General features: G+C 34.8%; 1 protein-coding gene across 1 annotated transcript in view; it reads right to left on the bottom strand.

Moving 5' to 3' along the window:
* The window catches only part of DHX15 (DEAH-box helicase 15), a 68,334-nt gene that overhangs the window by 7,909 nt on the left and 37,322 nt on the right, over window positions 1-23,103 (bottom strand). The window contains exons 5-12 of the mRNA XM_020992468.2: window positions 21,890-22,108; window positions 18,655-18,822; window positions 11,687-11,773; window positions 10,332-10,481; window positions 9,883-9,991; window positions 7,226-7,417; window positions 3,940-4,062; window positions 687-877 (exon numbers count right to left, since the gene is read on the bottom strand). Of these exons, the coding sequence (XP_020848127.1) occupies window positions 687-877; window positions 3,940-4,062; window positions 7,226-7,417; window positions 9,883-9,991; window positions 10,332-10,481; window positions 11,687-11,773; window positions 18,655-18,822; window positions 21,890-22,108 (1,239 nt within the window). The remainder of the gene's footprint in view (window positions 1-686; window positions 878-3,939; window positions 4,063-7,225; window positions 7,418-9,882; window positions 9,992-10,331; window positions 10,482-11,686; window positions 11,774-18,654; window positions 18,823-21,889; window positions 22,109-23,103) is intronic.

Raw genomic sequence — 23,103 nt, 5'->3', positions numbered from 1 at the left:
TAAACAATGCTCAGGAAAGCAGTTCCAGGAATTATGTGGATCTGGAAGTGGCACATAAAGCACTGAAATGAGTAGAATCTGACTCATTAAACCTATTTAGACTTTCTGTGTTCAACAGTTGCCGAAAAAGCTCAAACTTTGCTTCTAGTTATAAAATTAAACTAGATTAAGGCTAAAAAAGAATAATTCAAAGTACAATTTTGCACCTCAGGGTCATCATTATATGAGTATCAATAATCATTTCTTAGTACAACATAGCCAACATTCCAGTCATGTGAGTTGCCTGGTTGTTTAGATTAAGAAAATTTAATTTAAAAAAATGTATCAAGTATTAATGCCTTCTTTTTATATTTTTCAAGTAATAAATGTCAGTTATATAGCTTCATAATGACCAGATTGGCCATTTGATACAATTTAGATTACAATTAATAAAACTAAAATTTAAGTATGAGTGATTTACAATGCCAATTTCGCCATTTTTACTGCGTTAATTGGGTTACACATTCTTAGACACATAAAATTTCTTAATAAAAGTTCCTGAGACATCCAACTAAACAATCTTTTAAGAGCAATTTTCACTGGGTTTCTTAAATTCATTTTATATTTGACGAATTAAAGACCAATTAGAGAAAAGCAAAGAATACCAGTGTGAGCAGTAGACTTTTACCTTATTTTTCTTCACATACCTGCATAAAATAACCAGTAACCAAAGCTTTTCTTATATTAATGTAATAGTCTCTGCTTGTGAAATCTGTACTTCTACGAGGCAAATTAAATCTGTCCATGATTCGAGACAGCTGCTGGCGTACATTGTCTGCAGACATCAGGGACCTGTAGTTAATGAAGTTGTCATAACACCACTGAACCGACTCATGATCTGTAATGTTTTAAAATAAAAAAGGGGGAGGAAAAGAGAGAGGATATGTATCACCCAAACAATTTACCTAATTAAGAAAAAAAAAGTATAACAAAATGGTCAATCAAACAAATCAGAAAACAAAAAGGTTATCTTATGTACTTTCTAGAATATGTGAAAAGCCACTGCAGACTCATGTCTCTAAAGAGTAGATGTCATAAATAAATTCTTTCCAAATCCTTAGTGAGTCAAAATAAAGATGAAACACAATTCCAAAAACAATTTATTTGTTTGATTTTTTTCCCCCATGACCTTCCAGGGAGTAATTTTCATACTAATCAAAATGACCAAAGGCAGGGAGGATCCAAGTTCAAATCCTGCCTTTGACACGCCCTATGTGACCTCAGGCCAGATACTTTGTGTCTCTAAGACTCACTTTCCTCACCAATAAAATGAGGGGATTGGCCTAAATGACTTTTAACTTGCCCTCCAACTTCCATTATAACAATACCCAAGTGACTGTCTAAATGATTCTATTACAAAATTTTTGCTGAAATTCAATGGAATAAAATCCAAGACCAAGAAATTTATTTTCAATTTTAAATTGTGATTTGATTAACTGTAATGGAATTAAATCTATACATAAATATTAACTTTAGATTTAAAACTAGAAAGGTAACAAGATCACAGATTTACCACTTGAAGGGAACTCACAAACCATCTAGTCTTCTCTCTAAATAAGGAAACTAAAGACTAGGAAGGGTGAGTGACTGACTCATGGTCAAGCAGCTACTGAGTGTCAAGAGAAATTCAATCCCAGGTTTCTCCTAATTTCACGTCCAGGACCTTTTCTACTACTACCCGCTGATTTCTAAGAACTCCTAGTTCCTATGATCATTCTACTACACCATACTGCCTAGCCCTTTACCCTGCCTGTGCAACTATGTAAATATACAAACTAACACTGTGTCTTGATGCCTCAACTCCCGCCCCTCCAATATTTAGATACCAGTATTACCTGTACCTTTACATATTGCACATTTTCACTAGTGGCTCATGTGGATCAAGATGGCAAAAAATTTATTGAGTCTTTTGTCACAAAGAGACATAGTTCTTTACGTGGCATTGGGAAGCCCCACAAATTATTCAACAGTCTACTCAAAAGCATCTTTCATAGTAACTTGTTACTTTATAGTTATAAGGACTTAGTATCTAAAATACTGTTTGCATGTTTGAATTCCCATTTGATTGACTGTTCCTCACAAAATGCAAGAGAAGCAAATTGTCTTTGGCATATTATAAGGAATGTAGAGTTACATCCATATTTTTTCAAAAACAAAAACAAAATTGAGTTATTTGCTTGACGTTTTACCTTCAAACTGGTATATATTTATACTATTTAAGAAACTTGGCTATGCTGAAAAGGAGAAAATGGAGCTTAAAAACCAAAACTGGATTATCATTCCCTCAAAAGTTTATAAATGTGGCAATTTAAAACAAAATTCTTTATGACATTACTTCTGCTTTGGTAATTAATTTGTTGACATTAACATTAGCAAAAAAAACAATGTAACAAAAAACCAAAACCAAAACCCCCCTTCTGAATTATAAGTTTAAGGTTCCCTTTAAAAACAAAATTCTCATTTAAACTCCCAAAGGCCCAGTCAAAAGGTAAAGCAGATCACAAACTAACTTTAACAAAGAAACTTCACCTAAGGTAGCACTTTATAGATGATAACATACCGGCGAAAAACCAGTAACTACTAAAAAAGTAACTAACTCCACAGGTCCTAATATTGGCTTACTTATTCTGCCGGAAGAGCTTGACAGTTCAAAGTACAGAAAGTTAGATGCCTTAACTGTTTCACTATATCTCATTTTCACTGGAATATTCTTTGCTATGAGAAATGGCAGAGTATAGAAGATAAAGGTCTAGTCTTTGAGCCAGGCTGAGTTGGGTTGAAGTCCTGTTTCTAATACAACTAGCTGTGAGACCAAGGGTAAGTCAATTAACCTCCCAGACAACTTTCTAAGGGGATAAATTGCAGGGCAGCTGCTGATCCATAGCTGTAGGAGTTTTCCTAAGCCTGAAATTATAGGGTCAGACCCCTTCTTTGCCAAAAGATTAAAAAATCTTAAGCTCTTAAATCTACTAATATGTAATAAAGGCCTTGACATTAAAACACACCCACACCCACCCACCCCTTACCATACAACTTGAAAGATGAGACTGAAAGATGAAATTAGCAGTGTCTTTTGCTGCCTAATTAACGACAATCCTTCACTGATTTGAGAAACTGAAAATTTGCATGCCCAATGAACAACAGGTATTCCCAGTAATTAATGGGAAGTGAGAATTATATAGGAAAAATAATTGTAAAAAGAGGTCAAAGAAGAAGTTCATTATTGACCCAGATTCCCTTTCCTCAGCAGTAATGGATAAATTATATAAGTTTCACAGGGAAAGCATGGTATAAGAAAGCTAATATTTCATCAATTCCAAAACATTTAAAACCAGAAGCAAAAAAGGACTTGGGACTTATATTTTTATATGATCAGAAACCTACACAGCAACAACTCTGCATTAATATCATCTTACAAAAAATTAAGTTTTCAGTCTACTGATCAATAACCAACACAATCACAATCTGGTATTATGCAAGTACCACAAAACTCATGCTTTATATTGAGATTATTATTTTACTGCTTTGATGTATTCACTATTCTACTTATCATATGAAATCTCAGGACCTAAATGATGATGGCAAAAAATATTAAATTTTCTTACAAATATCTGTCACATGGACTAGCAATACTTGGTAATTTTAAAAATAATTAGAATAAAAATTTATTACTATTCAATAAATATTTAAGAATAAAATACATTTAGAAAAAGTAAGATCTCTTTTTTTACCCCAGGCAAGAGTTTAAAACAACTATGGATGTGTTTCTAATACAAAGGTCTCATTAATGTAAATAAATACACAAACACAAAAATGAATGAAAGTCAAATGAGAAATAGAAATCAATGTTGTCACTTGACATTTAGGAAAAAGTGGAAATTGAATGTAATTAAAACTTACTTTGTTTAAAAGCGTGGTAAACGTTCAGCAGTGTCAGATGATCTCCATCTATGTGGGCAAACCTCATCTTGGCTTCATCTGCTGCTTTCTTGGCCTCCGTGGGGCGAACAAAACACTGTGGGACTAAACAAGGTTGGTATGGGCCCAACACAAACGCCCATATCGATGAGTCACGCATTCACAGACAGAGGAACAAGGCCTAGCTAGGTCAGTTCACAGAGCATAGGGCAGGGCAGGATGGCCTCCAACTGCATCTTGGACTGTTTACTACCTTGATTTGGTACATCAACACCTAACCACATCTGTAAGACAAGAGGGTTTCAAAGCTACAGAGTACCTGATTATTTTGACTAGAACTAAAAGTAGGCATCAAAACAGCTATTCTGAAGGCCATCAAGATTGCTAAAAGTATACAAGGAAGGCTCAATAGAACTTATTTCAAAAATACCAGTGCTGATAGCTCTACCAATAACCAGAATTATGGTGACAAGGGCCTTTTAGCTAAATATATCTCTTCAAGTAAGAAGTCCACTAAATAACACAAGTAATTTAAAAACTATACTTCAGCACTGCTGTGGTTATAAACTTTTTATAACTAGTCCTATTTACCACAATTAAATGAAAAAGATCTAAAAAGTGTTGTGGCTGTCACCACTGGTGGGTATTACTATAAGCACCGGTGTGCAAAAGCATACGTGAACAAGAAAATATCAGAGAAACTTGGGTTTTGATGGTAGCAGTAGTGGTGGAAGGTTAAACCGCCCTTTACTATTATTTAAATTAAGGAAATTCAACCAAATGGCTGGGAGGAATTCAGCCTATTCTTTCAATATCTCAAAAGGATCAATTGAGAATCCTAAACGAAGATTTTAAAATGCGGTATTTTGAATAAATACACCCAAATAAAAAGCAACACTCAATAATAGGAAAGTGGACACTGTGAGCTCATGACATTCATTATTTCAAGGGTCATCAAGATTGCCAGTAAGGTAAGCCCAGTATGTACTTGTATAGGGCCCCACTCTTAATTAAAATAAGGCTATAGTTAAAACGAGGCATTTTGTACACTACATTAAAAAAATACAACTTTCCTTAAACCACTTTAGTAATTTCCATATTCATGAGAATATAAAAATTAAATTTTTAACAAATTGGGACCTTTTCCAACACATTTTAAAAGCAAAGCTTTTCAACTCTTGATTATCAATGGAAATATCATAAGTGATCATCAATCCATATGGAAATGGAACTAGTAGACTTGAAGACCAAAATCAGAGTCAAATGAATTACTCTTTCCCATAACCTTTTCCCCTTAAAAAGATGTCAAATAGCCAACAGAAAATAAAGACACATACATGATAAATATTAGAGGTCTGACTTAAAATAATAGGAGCAAGTCAAGTAATCGAAAGCGCAAAAAAATTCACATTGCTGTGACTACATATCAGAAAGTTAGTGTGGAAATCTGGTCACCGTAACTAAGGAATAGTGAGAAAGAATAGCATTATATGAAGAGAAGGCCCTTGTTTTTTGCACAGTTTATGTCAGGACCTCAGAATTTCTGAAACTTAAAATTTTCAAGATGGAAAATAAAGCATGAGAAGCTTAGCCAAGTTGTTCATGTTCAACAGTCCCTCTGTATTAGTTCACTAATTTCTTCCCAATGGCCTGTCCATGTACTGCTGCAAGTAAGCTCAAACTTTGTGATTTTTATGGTGAACTATGTAACATCACTAAACAATCATTTCATGCAGAACATTTATTACTGACCAGGACCATGAAAAGAAGGGAATTTAAAACAAGTTGGAAGATTTCAACTGAATTCAAATAATAATTTCCTTAAAGAGTTAGCTTCCTCATCGACTCTAAAACTAGGTTCCAAAAAGCAGAAAACCTTAGAAAACAAAACAGGCAGTAAAGGTTGAAAATGATGGGGGAAAGGTGGGTGAAGCATAAAAATAACCTGTTGTCTTTTGCAACCACAAATTCTCTTAAACCTGGGGGAAGATGAAACTAACTGGAGAAACTAATAAAAACAACATATAAGAAAGGCAGACAACAACCTACCACCACCTCCGCAATTAAGGCTACAATTTAGTTAAAATGATTAGATTCTGCCCTGCCCATCTGCTCTGAGTCTGATCAATTAAAACTCTGGAAAAAAAAAACATTTTAGCTAGTTCATTAATAAAAAAAAATTCACACCATTAATATATGCCACAAGACTGAACTAGGCCATAACTTTATAAAACATTTTTTAGTTTCTCTTTTTAACAAATTTAGAAGTAATCAGGAGAGGGTTTACATTGAATAAGGCTTTTAAATATTCAAAACCATCATAAATAAATATCCTGATTACCACATGAGCAGGTATTTCTAAACACAAAATCCATTCTCCCCAGTATCTAAATCTATAAATGCATGAATGAGCACCTTAGTTATAGGTCAGTTATAATCTGTACAAAATCTCATCCCATTAAGTTATTTTTCTACTGGAAATTTCACTCAACTGCCACATCAGCAATTTATAGCTGTAAAGCTCAGTATTAATTTCTTTAACTGATATTTCCTTTCTTGCTTTTGGAATATTTATATCCAAGCTGGTATCATTTCAAAGACTGAGCTTTACTCAAATGGATGTTTCTTTCTTGAATCAATGTCTGGCTTTCAAATTTAGACTTTTACATACTAGACACGCCTTATAAATGTTTCTACCATCATGAAGTACAGCCATTTAAACAGACTGAGTTAGATTTGAGACTTTGTTATCATTACTATTTTTATTCTTTCACAGTGACAGGTTTTAATTGATGTTCTTTTCAACTGGCATAGTTTTACACAATCAAGAGGATCACTATAACAGTGTTCAAAACAAGGTCCTTCTGGTAACTAATGACAAACCTGGGGAGGTAAGTCTATAAATGACCCACCTTGTTCAAAATTCTGAATTATAGGATTATAACAGTTACTGTTATAGTGAGGTACCAGTATTCTTCTTTACAATTTAGCAATTTATTATAGTGTTTCAGAGTTGATTATTTTTATGTTTCATACAATAAACTATTTTGCTTTTTATAAATTCTGTGAAGATTTTATTCTTCAGTTTAAGTAAATATTTTCATATACAAGGTATTTATTGTTTTTGAGAATATACATCAAACTAGCATATGTCAGGAAAAAACTAAGTGATATCCACCCAAACTGGGATTTTTTTGGGGGGAGGCAAGAAATGGAGGGGGCCAAGGGAGATGGGGAATAGATGGGGGTGGCTTTTTCCCTCTATTACCTGACAACATAGCAGTAATAGATAGGACCTCATTAGAACAGTTGTAGTCACAACTTGCAATAACCATTTTAGCGAGCTGTGGATCCAATGGAAATTCTGCCATCATGGATCCCAATTCAGTCAAGTCTCCATCGTCATTTAAAGCAGCTAGATAATTCAAAAGCTCTAAGGCTCTCATCAGAGTTTCAGGAGCTGGAAGAAAAAATACTCTATTAGTCAAGCTGCCTTTAGTAAGCAAAAATGTGATAAAGTACAAACTATTATAAGCAAACTCATTTTTCATACCACAGTGGGCCAAATTCAGATTTCAAGCTGTCATCAAATTCAATTATAGGAATCTAGCAACCAATGAATCACCCAAAATTCCAAAGTTTGCTAAAGGGGAGTTTAAAAGTCAGTCTTTCTCCTAAAAGGGTTAGATAATTTGTTAACCAATTCGTATCATGTTACACACTTTACACTAAATACATATTTTCCAAAGTAAGACAAGCATCTTAATTCCTAAAAATGTCAATAGCAGTGACTAAATGTGGCAACACAAACACACATGTTCACATATACACACATACAAACCTCACCCTAAGTCTCAAGCCTAAGAAAACTTCAGTTCAAGGATTCAAAAAAGGCTAGTATTATTGAACCTTAGAAGTTAGTGGAGAACTTAGACAACATCTAGTTTGACTTCCTCTTTTATAGTTATAAAAACTAAGGCAAAAAGAAGCAAAATGACTGTCCCTTGGTCACACAATTATTTTGCACTAGAACTCAGACTAAAAACCTGGTTTCTTGAGTTGTGATTCCCACAGAGAGCTAACATTGTTTGTATGGAAAATGCATTCCTAACAACAAGTGATTTGCATATAAAATTTTGGAACAAAGTAGTTTGTGTGTTGGCAAAAAAAACTCAGCAAATCTTCAGAAGGCAGCATGTTAATATCAATCAGGGAGAAAATGCAAGTTGTGTGAGTTGAAAAGGCTCATAAAAGCAGGCATAAGGAAAAGAGGAAGAATTATGACAGGGCAGACTCTCATGCAAAGTCTCAATATTTTTATTTCATTGTTATGTCCATAATTTTTCTAAGTATCAACTGTTTTGGGCTAATAATCTTCCTTTTAAAAATGCAAAATCTCTTTTAAAAGATTAGGGTTTTTAATCCTTAATCATTAATATGATTAATTCAATCAAATCATCTAATGCTAAGATTACCTATCAAGGAAACAGAGGTTTTCATTTGGAATAATGGACAACAGAGGAAATTTTCGGGGCAGCTAGGTAGCGCAGTGGATAGAGCACTGGGCCTGGAGTCAGGAGGACCTGAGTTCAAAACAAGCCTCAGACACATAACGCTTTGTGACCCTGGGCAAGCCACTTAACCCCATTGCCTAACCAAAAAAAAAAAAATAGAGATTTTCTACCTAAGTATGGAAAGACTGGATATGGTATCTCACTAGGAAAATTAAGAAAGATGAACGTGGTTCAGCGGCATCAGATCCTATCTCAGGCACAAGCTGTGACCCTGGCTGGGCCTTTTAACCTTTCTGGGTCTCAGTTTTCCTATTTATAAAATGAGTGGTTTGGCTTGATGACCTCTCTAAGGTCCTTTCCAGTTCTAAATATATCTTACTATACATAATCATCAGGTATGTGGGAGAACGGGGTACGTTAGTAAACCTGTTGAGTCTGTGGGTGACCTCCATAAATTAGCAAGCACTTATTAAGTGCTTAAGACTATGTGCCGGGCATTGTACTATGTTAAGTGCTGGGGATACAAAAGACAAAAACATAGTTCTTACTCATGGGAAAATGTATTAAACTCCAAATAAATGACTGACAACAGGTTAAGCTGAAGATGAGATAACATGAAATATAAACTTCAACCATTTCAAAATTTTGTAGAGGGTCAAAGCTGAACAAAAGAAAACTCAGGAAACCTCTTTAACCCTAATTGCGCTCCTATGTCGCAGAAGTCAAGCTATTAAAAGTCAATACTCCTTAACACTTAGCCCACGTAACCTGTCCAACCAAGTAACTGTTCTCTGAACCTTACCATTATTTACAACATTTCCCCCCTTTAGAAAAATGTATAAATATATTCTGACTTCTACATGACTGGCTCACAAACTTTTGGGATACAAGTTAGCAAGTTGGAGACCACTTATATAAGAAAACAAAATTGTCAATAATTAATACAGCAATTTTATATCTATACGGGCCCCAAGAACTCAATATCAATCCTAAGGAGTCCTAAGTAAGATTTAAATGTTCACCATAAACCAGACTAGTATAAAGCATTCTGGAAAACTTGGAGTAGACTAATTAGGTCAGAGCTGTCATCTCTGTTGACTGTGAAATGGACAAATGATTTTTTAAAATGCTTAATATGCTTATATTAAATGTACTAGAACACAAATTTACATTTGTAATGGCCATGTTTTACAAGTCTATAGTCTCCAAATGGGATGTATATAGAAGGTCATTCATAAAAATATTAAACTCATTCATAAAACTCATTTAGGGAGAAGCAGAATTGTGTCTTTATTGAGTTTCATCACATAAAAGAAGTAATTAACGGAGAATTTCACTAAAACTAAAAATTGTTTTAAGCAACACTGGCACACATTATTACAGAACAATGTTATTTAAGAAAAAAACTCACCTGGTGGATCCATAAAATCAAAGTGTACCAAGTCATCTATACCAAGTTTCTTCAACTGTAACACCACTGAACCCAAATTAGACCTCAAAATTTCAGGGTAAGTATTGTCCTAAAAAAAAGCACAGTGCTGTGTTAAGATAATAGCTTTGCTTGTTTTACATTTATTCTCATTCCATTTCTCCAGGAAATAGCATATTCTTACCTCTGCCTATCTCATCAGAAGAACACAAAAGCAAATAAGCCAAACACCGACTAAGAATAAAGAAACCTTGTTTCTTATGTGAAAAGCGTAGTTTTAACATGTAACATGTGCTATATATTAGGTGTGTTTGATTTTAAGATCTATCTACATCACAGATCTTTGTTGATAGGAAAGGAGTCTTTAAACTGCTAGTGTCACCTTCTGAGTGCCCAGAAAGGTCATACATTAAATGAAATGAACCTCTTACCTGCATTTCAGTTTTATAGGCTTTCTCTGTATAAAGTCGGAAACATTTTCCAGGCCTGGTACGACCAGCTCGACCAGCTCTTTGCTGAGCAGAAGCTTTGCTGATTGCTGTCACCAAAAGAGACTCCACTCTAATTCGAGGATTATATACCTAATGGAAGTATCAAGTTAAACAACAGTTATTTCTTTCACTTAAATATGTGTGCCCTGATAAAGACTCCTGGTGACTCATACTAGCCCCCAAAATGGAAACACTGCGATTTATGGTATATTCATGACACCTGCCCAATGGTAAAAGATGTGGCAGCAAAGGAAGAACTGGAGTATATATACCTTGACTTGTTTATGGAAGCTGTTAATTTAGCTCCCTAAATTCCTAAAGGCTAAGGCTAACCTCAAAAACTTCCAACTTACCCACACTTCCACTGCCACATTCTAACTGTAAAGCCCATCCTACCAAGTCTTGGTAGTAAGACCGTATTTAACTCAAGTTTCACTTGGTTAAATATACATCAGAGGCCATAGATAGTATTTGCAAACATTGCCCCAGCAATCCAGGAGTCTTAACTCCATGGAAGCTAAAGACATAAATTTTAATCCTATCATATGAGTTCATGTTATCCATTAAAAAAATTCTTGAATCATTCAATAAAGAGAAATTGTATTTCCCCCCAGTGAATTTCACTGTAGTTTCAGAAATGAGTTTCCAGATAAAAAATCTGGACCCCAATATGAAAAAAAAATTCCAATAACTATACTGCTAATATTCTTAATATTCACTCTATGGAGCAAACATTGCTTCAAAAAATACATGTATTAAGTTCTATCCCTAAAGTTAACCAAAATGGACAACTAAAACATTAGGAAAAGATCTATTAAAATATATGGAATTATTCGATACCTGCACACTAAAGTGGCCATTCTGGCTATGAAAATATTCCAGATATTCAACATGATTTTCTAGCTGGAAGAATAATAATTATGTTTTGTTTGTTTGTTTTTTTGGGGTGGAGGGGTAGAGGAGTAGTAGAGGCCAGGGAAGAGGGAGAGAGTTTAGTTAAAAGACTCAATGACTTGGCCTTTGGAGTAAAGCTACACTATTTTCAACATTTACTACTATCCAATTCTCTTGAAGGAAAAAAGAAAATACAATCTAGTTGCAAAGGTCTGTGGATAGTTCTCCTCAATTCAAGAAAATGGTTATAAATGCTTACAGACTTGGGTAACATAAAATTCCTTCTGTCCATCTCTGTTCCTATTTTTCAAGTAGGAAACTAAAATAATTCCAAATAATGATGCAAAAAGACTTTGTGGAAACCCTAAATTATTTCATATTAAGTTGTGAAAGCAAGTTACCTTTTGTTTCGCAAATCCAGGGTCAATGACAAACACAACACCATCTATTGTTAGTGATGTCTCTGCAATATTGGTAGATACAACTACCTATTGAATAAGATAAACACCGTATGTAACACAAAATTAAGCTCAATAAATTACAGTAAATATAAAATATTTTCTAGCAATTATACAGGTTAAATGATTCTCTTTGCTTATTTAATCCAACTGTCTTCTTAATCAAAATGAATACAACCTGGCCTACTTAAATCTTAATTGTAGGTTCCCCCTACAAAATTCAAGTGCTTAAACATATATTCGCATTATGAGTTTAGGTTCAGGATAAGCAAATAACAATAAACAGTAAATAAATTTCACGATATCCTCAGAGTTGCTGATTAATTCATTTAACAAATACTGATTTAATTTTTACTAAAACAGCAAGTTTGTCCTCTAGCCAACTGTTTTCCTAGGATCACAGACTACTAAGAACTAGAAAGGAATGAAGAGCTCAAAGAAGTAACTTCATTCAAAGTCACACAAATGGGAAGTTACAGGGCCAAATCATTACTTTTTTTCACTGAATCATATTGTATCTTCATAGCAGTATGAAGTTGTGTGATCCTAATGAGGTTTTTACTGTACATAACCTCACAAATAAAAATTCTCACAGCTAAACAACTTATACTTTGAGCATAAATTATTCTCACTTACACCAGACCATCAGTGACATCAATAATTCAAAACATTAATAATCCAAGGAAAATAATTAGATGCAAAATTTTTACAACTGTGTTAAAGTTTTAAAAGTTAATTTTAATAATTCATTGAAATTTTATAAGTGTTTCATTACATGGTAATTCCATAAAAAAGGACTGTTAGGTATAATCAGTATCAAACTGCCTTCTCAAAAGAGGTGAAGAGGCAGAAGGGAGAGAATCTGGAACTTAAAACATAAAAAAAAAGATTGTTAAATGTTTTTACATGTAACTGGAAAATATTTTTAAAAATAAATAAACTTTAAAAAGAAAAAAAGGGGGCACTGTATTTTCTAAACCTGGCAACTTCCCTAACACCTACCACAGAGCTCTACATACAGTATTACGAACTTGATGCTTGCTAAATTGGGCTGAATTGTGTTCCAATTTAATTAATCAATGAAAAATTGTTAGAATGATCAGCAATTAGAAATGAAATTATAGCAAGACAAAAGTTTAAAATGCCTGACTCAGCAGGATAACAGGACATGCCAACAGGAACAATAAAATAGGTAGTTAAATATACCATATTAAGTTATAGAGAACACTTAGAATTAAGTCATTTTGAATGGGAGAAGTCAACGAGAATACAAATCTTTCTAGTGGGTAGGACAAATTCCCCCCTTCCTTTAAAAAAATATTTATTTTTGGTTTTCAACATTCACTTCCATAAGATTTTGAGTTCCAAATTTTCTCCCCTCTCTCCCCTCCCTCCACCTCAAGATGGCATGTAAATTGATATAGGCTCAACATATACTTTTGTAAAGCTATTTTCACATTAGTCATGCTGTAAAGAATTAGGACCAAAGCCCCTCCCCCCTTTTTAGCAGAGGACTTAGAACACCATTTAAGATTCACTAATAACACAATTATCATGCTGAATATCAAATAGTGCATTAATAACTTCTCAGTTTCTCCTAGTGAGGAACTTCCTCTCCCAAAGAAGGTGGGAACTTTCTCTGCAAATTATAGTCTCAGATGCTTAGAGCACAAAGAAGTTAAGCAATTTGCTCTGGGTCACCCAAACAGTATGTGTCAGAGACAGGATATGAACTCATGGACAGTTCACTATCCACTGTACTATAATTCTATAATATTGAAGTGACACTGTTCAGAGAATGGTCATAAGTCAGGAGTAAGGAAAGGGAGAAGGGATGCAGTTTGGTCAACAGCCAACACTTTAGAATTCAACACTGGAAGCAGAAAAGTATCTGAAGCTCTAAAAATACCTGGTCATTTTATTTTTTGTAATCATGTCTCAAAAAACACAGGCACAAAAATTCTTAGTGCAGAGATGCAGAACTTAATGGACATCAGCATGGGAACATCCCTCTGATATTCCCCTGAACAAGAATATCAAAATGAAAAGGAACCATCATCTCACAATGATAAGGCACTTAATATGTAAGCACAATAAGACCATGACACAGAGGAATCTTTCACACAAATCTTAGGCAGATATCTTGGGCCTTCTCTGAGAGTCATTTGGGGAGATATGAAGGAAGAATGATGCCTGTGAGCCACATGAGGCATAGAAAACATCAAATCCAGACGTGAGAACATTAGTTATGATGAATGCTGTATATTTGTTTCTTCTGCTACCCAAAACTTTGTTGGCTCTTAGCAATTCCAGAATTCTTGCAAGTTATTCCCAACCCGGGAATTCATGATGGAGACAGTAACAGACAAGAGGCGAACTATATGGTTCACAATAGTAATGGACGTATATCAGATTTGAATTCCTTGAAAAGTATAATTGTTCCTGTTATAACAACAGCACAGTTGAGTCACAGGAGGGTCAGGGGCATGGCAGGAGGTTGGGGGTGTGAAGGGCAGAAAGGCAGCAGCTGTGGCCAACAGCCCTGAGAAGGCACATCAGTCTCTTCCCCATAATGGAGCTGTCTTACCTGGTAAATAATAGAAAAACACAGATTCCACTGCTTGTACTAGGAAACTAGGTTCAATCATTGTGAATGTAGGTGCAATTCATGTTGGGAAGAGGAATAAGGAAGAAAGGATCATTTCAGCTTTCAGGGGGACAGGTATTTCTCTGAGTTTTTCAATTTATTCCTACTGGTGCAATCACTTTCTCTTGGTGGTGGATCACACTGTCTGGCTATGATACTAAACTACTCTGTGTTTTCAGACATGGAAACAAGGAGATTTGATGATAATGAATCTTTATTATGAGGTCAAAGGTTGAAAGAAGCCTAATGGAAGCAACAACATTACAGAGAATAACATCACTTCCCTCCTCCACTACAGGTATTAAAAGAGGTTGGTAAATAGAGACAAATTACAGGTGGTGATAGTTGCTTTGTTTGTGGCATAACAGAAGTGCCCACTGAATGATATAAACAATAGCAGCCCCACTAGTGTTGGTTTTATAAAACCTGAACCCACCCATCAGTAGATCCCAAACCCTGTGTTCCAGGAGCAGCAATATGATTATGGGTCAATGGGAACTGAGCTAGAAAAACATAGGTCTCAACAGTCGGGAAGTATAAGCTCTAGTTCTTGTTCAGCCATAGCTTTGCAATGTGGACCTGGGGGGAAAATAACTTGATTTAATGATAAATAATATTTCTACAGCAGATCTGTATTCAAAAAGTGACTTCCTCACAATAAATCTGTGAAGCAGGCTGTGATCTCTAAGTTCCCATCCCATAGAACAGGCTAAAAGAGGAGATACTCAACAGGAATGTTATTTCATTGGTACAATAGATAGAAATTTGTACAAATGAGGTTTCAGTCACTTGTTGATCCTTTAGATTTCTAGATATGAGAGAAAATTCAATGCACACTTTGTGCTAGTACAGGAAAAGAGTACCCTTTTATGGTAGCAGGTTTTGTAGTAGACTGAGGTCTGATTTTTTTTTTTTGGCAGGGGGCGGGGAATGGGAAGGACAGAACTGCAAAACTATCAGCAATATGAAATGCAATTTTAAATTCCTTTTGGAAACCACTGCCACCAATGATAATGACACCACTACAACCAGAATAGTATAATATGGTGTGTGCGTGTGTGCATGTGTGTAATGCATCATAAAGGTTCAGGCAATCAGACCTAATAAAACAAACAAATGTAATGTTAACCAAGTTTTTAAAAAGAAGGATTAAATAAGGAACAAGAGTTGGTTAGCTTAGTCCCTCTTTCCCAGAAGTCTTGGCAGATGAGACACAGTGATACAACTGAAGGAATGAAGCATTTAGTTAGAGCTTACTATGTGCAAAGCATGCTGGGGATAAAAATATAAAAAGATAGTCTCTGTTGTCAAGAAGATGAAATTATAACAGGGGAGACAACACAAACACACATGGAAGTTTTTAGCTCTAAACCAGGTGGAAAATTCTCATGGTCTTCAGGGTACAGAGATAAAGTCGATGTTAATCCTTCTTGAATGTCATTTCCACTGATAAAATGATATCTGTTCTGATGGTACAACATCTGACAGTGCCAAGCACTTTCTTCTCTAGGTCCTTTGTAGCATCTGCAAGGTAGGTGCCAGGCTGCATCTCCCCCAGAATTTAATTCAATGACTGTCATAAGGAGAAGGTGGTCTTGATAATTACTGAGTTATTGAGCCAACATGTCTGTGAAATCAGGGATTAGAGACAACATCCCCCAGGTGTAAACAATAAAAAGTTCATCATGGCATCAACTTTTGGAAGTGAGGATGACCAAGAAGTGGAGAAAATCTAATAGATCTTTTCTACTCAATGACTATCTTGGTAGGTCACAACTGTTTCCAAGTCCTCCAGAAAATACACTGTCCAAAGTTTAGAGGTGAGGTATGATGAATTCTGAAAACCCATTTCAGAACAGTTTAAGATAAAGGGCTTCATTACTGGTTATTTAAGGGGCAAGAGCCAAGGCTGAGGGAAATGGTAATAAAGCAGGGAATGAGAGAGAGGTGGTCATAACTGAGGTTAAATAACTTAGGGGCTGGTTAACATGGACATCACAGGGATAGCCTGATGCAAGCATTTAGCAGGGACCTGCTATGTACAAGGAAAGCACTGTGCTAGGTACTGGAGAATACAAAGACAAAATGAAAAATAGTCTCTGCCCCCAATAAGTTTACGTTTTGCTGGGAATATGTATGTAAAAAAGATAAATGATTAGGAAAAAAAAACACTAACTAGTAGGAGGTCAAGAAAGCCCCTTCCTCCCCCAACTGCAACCAACCTGAAACATGAAACTATGTGAAGGATGAGAGGGGAATGAGAGAGTGGAAAGAGAGCTAGATCTGAAGTCAAGGGACTTTGACTTGAATTCATCTGAAGGCTTTATCATCAAATACCAACACCAGCCTGGGCAAGCTGCCAAATGAGGGGGTTGGACTAAATACTTTCTAAGGTGCTTTCAGCTCTGATTCTGAGATTCCTCGAGGAAAAGTTGAGAAGGAAATGCCCACAGATATGGGGGACCCTCCTAAGCAAACGAAGAAAGAAAATAGAATGCTGAGTTCAGGGAATAATCTACTTGGGATATTGTTCAGTAATTCACTTTTAAGTAGCAGGATTAGTTCAATCATATTTGAGGTGATCCATCTATGTACTGTCACAAAATAATAATGCACTTAGGTTTAACGAGTTTATTTTCTCAGTCCTCCAGGTTCTGCTTTGTGCTATTGTGGTTCTGTCATGTTGTCCAACTCTTCATCACCTCATGGACCTTCTATCCTCCATTATCTTGCAAAGTCTAGCCAAGTAAATGTTCATTACTTTCATGACATTATCATGACACATCTCATCCTCTGCCATTCCGTTTTTCCTTTTGCCTTCAATCTTTCCCAACGAGGTATTTTCCAATAACTCCTGTCTTCTCATTATGTGGCCAAAATATATAAGCTCTGGCTTTAGTATTTGACCTTCTAGCAAACAGCCTGAACTAATTTCTTTAAGTACTGACTGATCTGATCTCTTTGCTGTCCAAGGGACTTGCAAAAGCCTTCTTCAGCACCACAATTCAAATTCACTGATTCTGTGGCACTTAGCTTTCCTTATAGTCCAATTCTGACAGCCATACATTGCTACTGGAAAAACTACAGCTTTGACTATATGGACCTTTGTCAGCAAGGTGATGCCTCTGCTTTTTAGTATGCTGTCTAGATTTGCCATAGCATTCCTTTCAAAGAGCAAGGACTTTTTAATTTCATGGCTGCACTCACCATCTGCAGTGATCTTTGAGTCCAAGAATATAAAATCTGACACTGCTTCCATTTCTTCTCCCTCTATTTGCCAGGAAGTGATGGGATCAGTTGCCAAGATGTCAAGCTCAACAATTCAGGAAGGATGTTAACTTGCTGGTTTCCTCAACTTCCAAGCAGGCACTAACTTATCTTATTGTTCTTGGATCATTAAGCCTCTCTTTAAAACTACAGAAACATTTCCACAGGGCCCATTTCCTCTCCTTATTGAGCAGTGTGCAATTCTAGCTGAATCAATTAGCAAACTTCCAGAATGAGTGATGACTAAGTCAAGTTATAAGTTAAAACAAAGGGGGAGGAGGGGCAGGAGAAAAGGGGGAGTAGGTATATCACCAAAGCAAAGAGTTGTAGTAGTGTTCTCATTCATGTTAACTGTGCTAAAAGGGTCTTAATTAGAACCAAAAGTAATATACAGAACTGATAATGAACTTTATGAAGAATTATCGGGCAAAAAAAAAACCTCAATTCATTTCAATTAGTCATAAGCAGACTGTATTTTCCCTAGAATCTTGGTTATTATTACAAGGCTTTTCCAAATGAGAAATCGAGAATCCTTATTACAATCAATTTTTACTAGAATATATCTATTCACAATTGTGAAATTAAGGAATACCAATAAAATATTCATTTTTTTCTTGAAGACAAAGAATTTGAAATTTCTAAATGAAATCAAGTTAATAACTATCCACAGCACTACACTTCTGAAATCACTTGGTTTAGTATTCCCTAAAGAATTTAGGAATTCATTCAACAAACTGAATATTGTACTAATAGTATTACTTATGTGACTTATCTAGTAATGACTAAGTGCTTGGCTCTATCCATCTCCAGCTGTTTCTCTATTCCAACCCTGACACTTAGTAGCTGTCCTTGGACTTCTCTGTGCCTGTTTTGGAAATATTTGTGCTTCTTACTTTCCAAGTTATTGTGAAGAAAACATTTTGCAAACCTTGTGATGATTGTTATGTCACATCAGTCTAGTTGCTATAGAATATGAAATATAAGAAATCTTTTTTACCTTTCGTCCTATTGCTCCATTTTGTTTTTTTGGAGGAGGAGGCTCAAAAATTCTCTGTTGTTGTTGAGGTGGAAGTGTGGAATACAGAGGAATGATTTTAATGTCACCAACTTCTGGACCTAAATCATCAACTTCACGCTTTATTCTTTTACAGGCTTCATCAATTTCCTACCAAAAAAGTTTAAAGTAAACAAAACCAACATGAATGTACATATTTTTCAAGTACTTATCATAATCAGGTTCTATGCAAAGATTATTCTGTATATACCAGCACATTTTTATCTTCATGGACACTGTATTCTCAATTTAACAACTTAAACAAATCTAGTGAACTCCAATAGGTTTCCACAACAGTCTCAAGAAGCTGAGGCTTCCATATTCTAATGAACACATAAATGGCCTTATTTACATTCAACATCCCTTTTTCTTCAAGTCAGATTTCCTAATTAATTCTCAACAAATTGTGCTAAAATTGAAATCTCTCACCCAGGAATATTAAACCGTACTCATGACCTTTTCATTTTTCACAATCTAGAAGAAACTGATGGGCAAGATATTTTAAATAAACCAATTAAGCTTTAATGTCACGTATCACTAATGCAATTATATGGAAGATTTGCTTTATTGTACCTAATAAGGATAAACACCTTTACAGTATCAACATGGATAGTCAAGAATGAGATTAATATAGTGTCTAAAAACACCTAAAAATGTAGTTTAAAATTTTGCTAAAATTTTAACCAAATGAAAAATCATTATAAGCTGAGGTATTCAAATGATATGTGTACAGATTAAATTAGGGTATATTTTACACAATGATTTTTATTGGAAATATACTGAAAGAAATATTTATCAAATACTAAAATAGGAGATAAAACAAATAATCAGATGTGCAATTAAAGTTAATATTGTGATCTGCTAAAATGGTAACAAACATTTCTTGGAATATTTTTTATCAAGTACTTTAAAAATTATGAAATGTCAATTTAATTTTTACCAAAACATTAAATAATCCACAATCTAGAGTTAAGAGTAAATGAAATCAATAGCCATTTAACATGCCAATATCTTCCCTTTGTCAAAATTCTCATTCCACACTTTTAAGGTTATGGGAAGAACAACTATACCAGACCAAAAACATTGAGATAGTAACCCAGGTTTCTGCAAATAATTAATTAAAGCACACCACCTATTTGTAATCATCAACCAACTGAAAGATTCAGGGGATGGAAGACACCACTGTGTTTACTGATTATAAAAAGTTATTTAACTCAATGGAATAAAATACAGCCTTAAAAATTTTCCCTCCAAAAAAGAATTTCTCATGCAAATAACAATTGAGTAAAAGTAGCTGATGAATAAACCAGAAACTCTCTGGTTATCAGCAAAAATCAAGGCCTAAAAACAGGAGATTTTTACTCATGAATAGTGCTTATAATAGTCACGATCATAGCCTTCACAAGATTTGAATCTAAGAGCTACTGGAAGATAGGAAGGTACACTATTATACCAGGAGTGGAGCTTTTAATAGGTCTCACCATTTATTTATACTCTTTAGCTTAGTGACATCACTAAAGAAAATGGTCTAACAAAAAACAAAACTGGAGTATCTATGCTTAAATCCTGCTTCTGTTACTTAATATTCACTACCTCAAATTAGTACTAGGGTACTAAGGCAGTTAGCTATTTTTTGACATTATTATCAGGGAAATGTTAGTCTTCCTTGGGCACAATGTAAGAAATACCAAAGAATTTCTCAAGATGAATAAATACTACCTATTTCTAATGATATACATGAGCAACAATGTTAGTACCAGAATGAATTCAGAAAGTATTGGCAAAGGATGAATTTCCCTAAATCCTGTCCTTTTGCAATGGGTCCAGAAGGAAAAAGTCAATTATGGGCTAATTATTGGGAAACAAGTTGGATCTCAGAATGCAATGTATATTTCTGGGAATAAGCTCAAAGTGTAAGAATGACAGATTCTTATCAGGGAGAGAAGATACCCAACAGAAAGCATTAAGAAGGTATTTCTCTGAATTTAAAAAAAATTATTTGTTTGGTGTCTAGTCTAACTAATTAAAAGGACATTAAAATACAAAGGATGTATATAGGAAGAGCATATATATTTTTGTATAGCCACCAAAAAAGCTATAGAGAGAACAGTCATTGTGAAGATTAACAGTAAATTAATAGTAAAGATGTCCAGAAATTCAGGAGAACAAAAAAGTTAGAAGAGACCCAGTGATAAAACTCACATCATGTCTTTAATCAACTGTCCAACATTTAAGCAATAATTGAAAGGAAACAGATGTTCAACAAGAGGTATCACTGAACTGTGGTGGAATGAAACTCAAGAACAGAATATGGTTATATCTATTCAAAAGAAAGAGGGTACCTAGAGATTAGGAGGAACGGATAAGAAAATAGTTTTTCAGAGCACAGGGCACTGAAAATGGGAAATTTCCCTTCAATAAATGCCTTCATTTTAAGAGAATAGCTTGTTAACACAAATTCTAGTAAGTACAGAATGCAAAGGAGCATTTTGGAGCTGGAAGAATTGAGTGTTCATTACTTATTGCAGCTCTTTACCTCCAAATTTAAAAGAACAAGACAAGCAACATAAATGAGAAGAGAAGAGTGGAAAGCCCATTGGCTTGGAGTCAGAGTGCTTGCATTCTCCTCTTGTTTTTGATACTTCCTACTTGTATGTGACCTTGAGAAAGTCATTTAAGTGCCCCAGGTGCTTAAATAAAGAAAAAAAATCTTTTTTTTAAAAAATTTTTTGGTGAGGCAATCGGGGTTAAGTGACTTGCCCAGGGTCACACAGCTAGTACATGTCAAGTGTCAGAGGCCAGATTTGAACTCAGGTCCTCTTTACTCCAGTGCCAGTGCTCTATCCACTGCACCACTTAGCTGCCCCTAAAAAACAGAATCTTTAAACTAGAAGTTCTCTGAGATTCTTTAAAGCTGTAGAGGTCTCCAATACTAGCATCTTAGCATCACGTGAGGAAAGGATGGCGTTCTAAGTTGAAGCCTGAGGAATAAATATATATTAATCTGAATATATTTATTACACAAGGAAATTTCTGCTCAATATCTACTAAGGTCATACACAAAAGGGGTTAGATAAACCATGATGAATGGCAACAGCTACCAAATGACAAAAATATATTGATTTATATTCTAATAAGAAATTACTATAGTTTCATAAAATGAAGAGAATAAAAATACCTCTTGTCCAGTAAGGAAAAGAAGAAGATCTCCTTCCTCCTCTTCACACATGTGAATTTGTATCACCGTTCGAATTGCTGCTTCAAGGTAATCTCTCTCTGGTTCTGGAGTATAAAAAATCTCAACAGGGTGTGTACGGCCAGGGATTGTTAAAAGGGGACAATTATCAAAGTATATCTGAAATTTCCCCGCATCTAAAGTAGCACTCATAACGATAACCTGAAAGGAAAAATATTAAAATGATATTGGTGTAATATATGAACGCAATTTTAATATTTTCAAAAGTATAACTAAACATTATTCTTTATTTTGGTTGTGAAAGCTCATTATGAGTAAACATGAAATATTTAGTTGATACTTAAAACAATGAATTCAAACTAGAAAATTTGGATTAATGTTCTTGGATATCCATTCTTCCAGATCCTTCTTAAACTGTGCTCTTCTATGTTAAAAATATACTTATAAACTTAACAAAAGAATCAATTTATACTAGCAGCCTATTTTTTCTGCAAGGTCCTTAAGTAATAATATTCATCTTAGTCAAACATTCATAAACTTAAGCCCTACTCTATCTACCACCTCCTACAACATGCTTCTTAAACCCAAATAATCTTACTGATACTGACCCTGGTTTCTTCTTTTTGAATAGCCCATCTTTGTTTAGTGATTAAATTTTTTTTCAACCAGCAAAAATTCACTCTTTCCCTCCTCCGCTTCTCTCTCCTCCCACCCCCTTCCATCTCCACTGAAAAAGAAAGAAAAATTAAACACCTGTTATAAACATGTACAATCAAGTAAAACAAATTTTTGTATTGGCAAGGTCCAACAAAATGACTCATTCTGTAATCTGAGTGCTTCACCCTTCTATCAAGAAGTAAGCAGCTGGTTATATTATGAGTACTCTGGAAACCTAATTGATTATTATACTGATGAGAATTCCTAATCTTAACAACATTGTTTTCACTGTCTAAGTTGTTCTCCCAGTTTTGCTCACCTCAAATAAGATGGCTGCTCTGAAACCACATCCTGCATAATTTCTTACAGAACAATAGTATGCTATCATTTATATGCTGTAATTTGTTCAGTTGTTCTCCAACTGGTGGGTCTCCCTCCATTAACAATTCTTTGACATTACAAAAAGAACTGCTAGAAATATTTTTGTATATGCTTAGAACAAATCCCTTCCTTAATTAATCTACCCACCCTCTGGTTCG

This window comes from Phascolarctos cinereus, unplaced genomic scaffold, assembly GCF_003287225.1.
Source record: "Phascolarctos cinereus isolate Bilbo 61053 unplaced genomic scaffold, phaCin_HiC Scaffold_9;HRSCAF=440, whole genome shotgun sequence".
In the NCBI taxonomy this organism is placed as follows: Eukaryota; Metazoa; Chordata; class Mammalia; order Diprotodontia; family Phascolarctidae; genus Phascolarctos; species Phascolarctos cinereus.
This window is presented reverse-complemented; position numbering and strand designations above follow the sequence as displayed.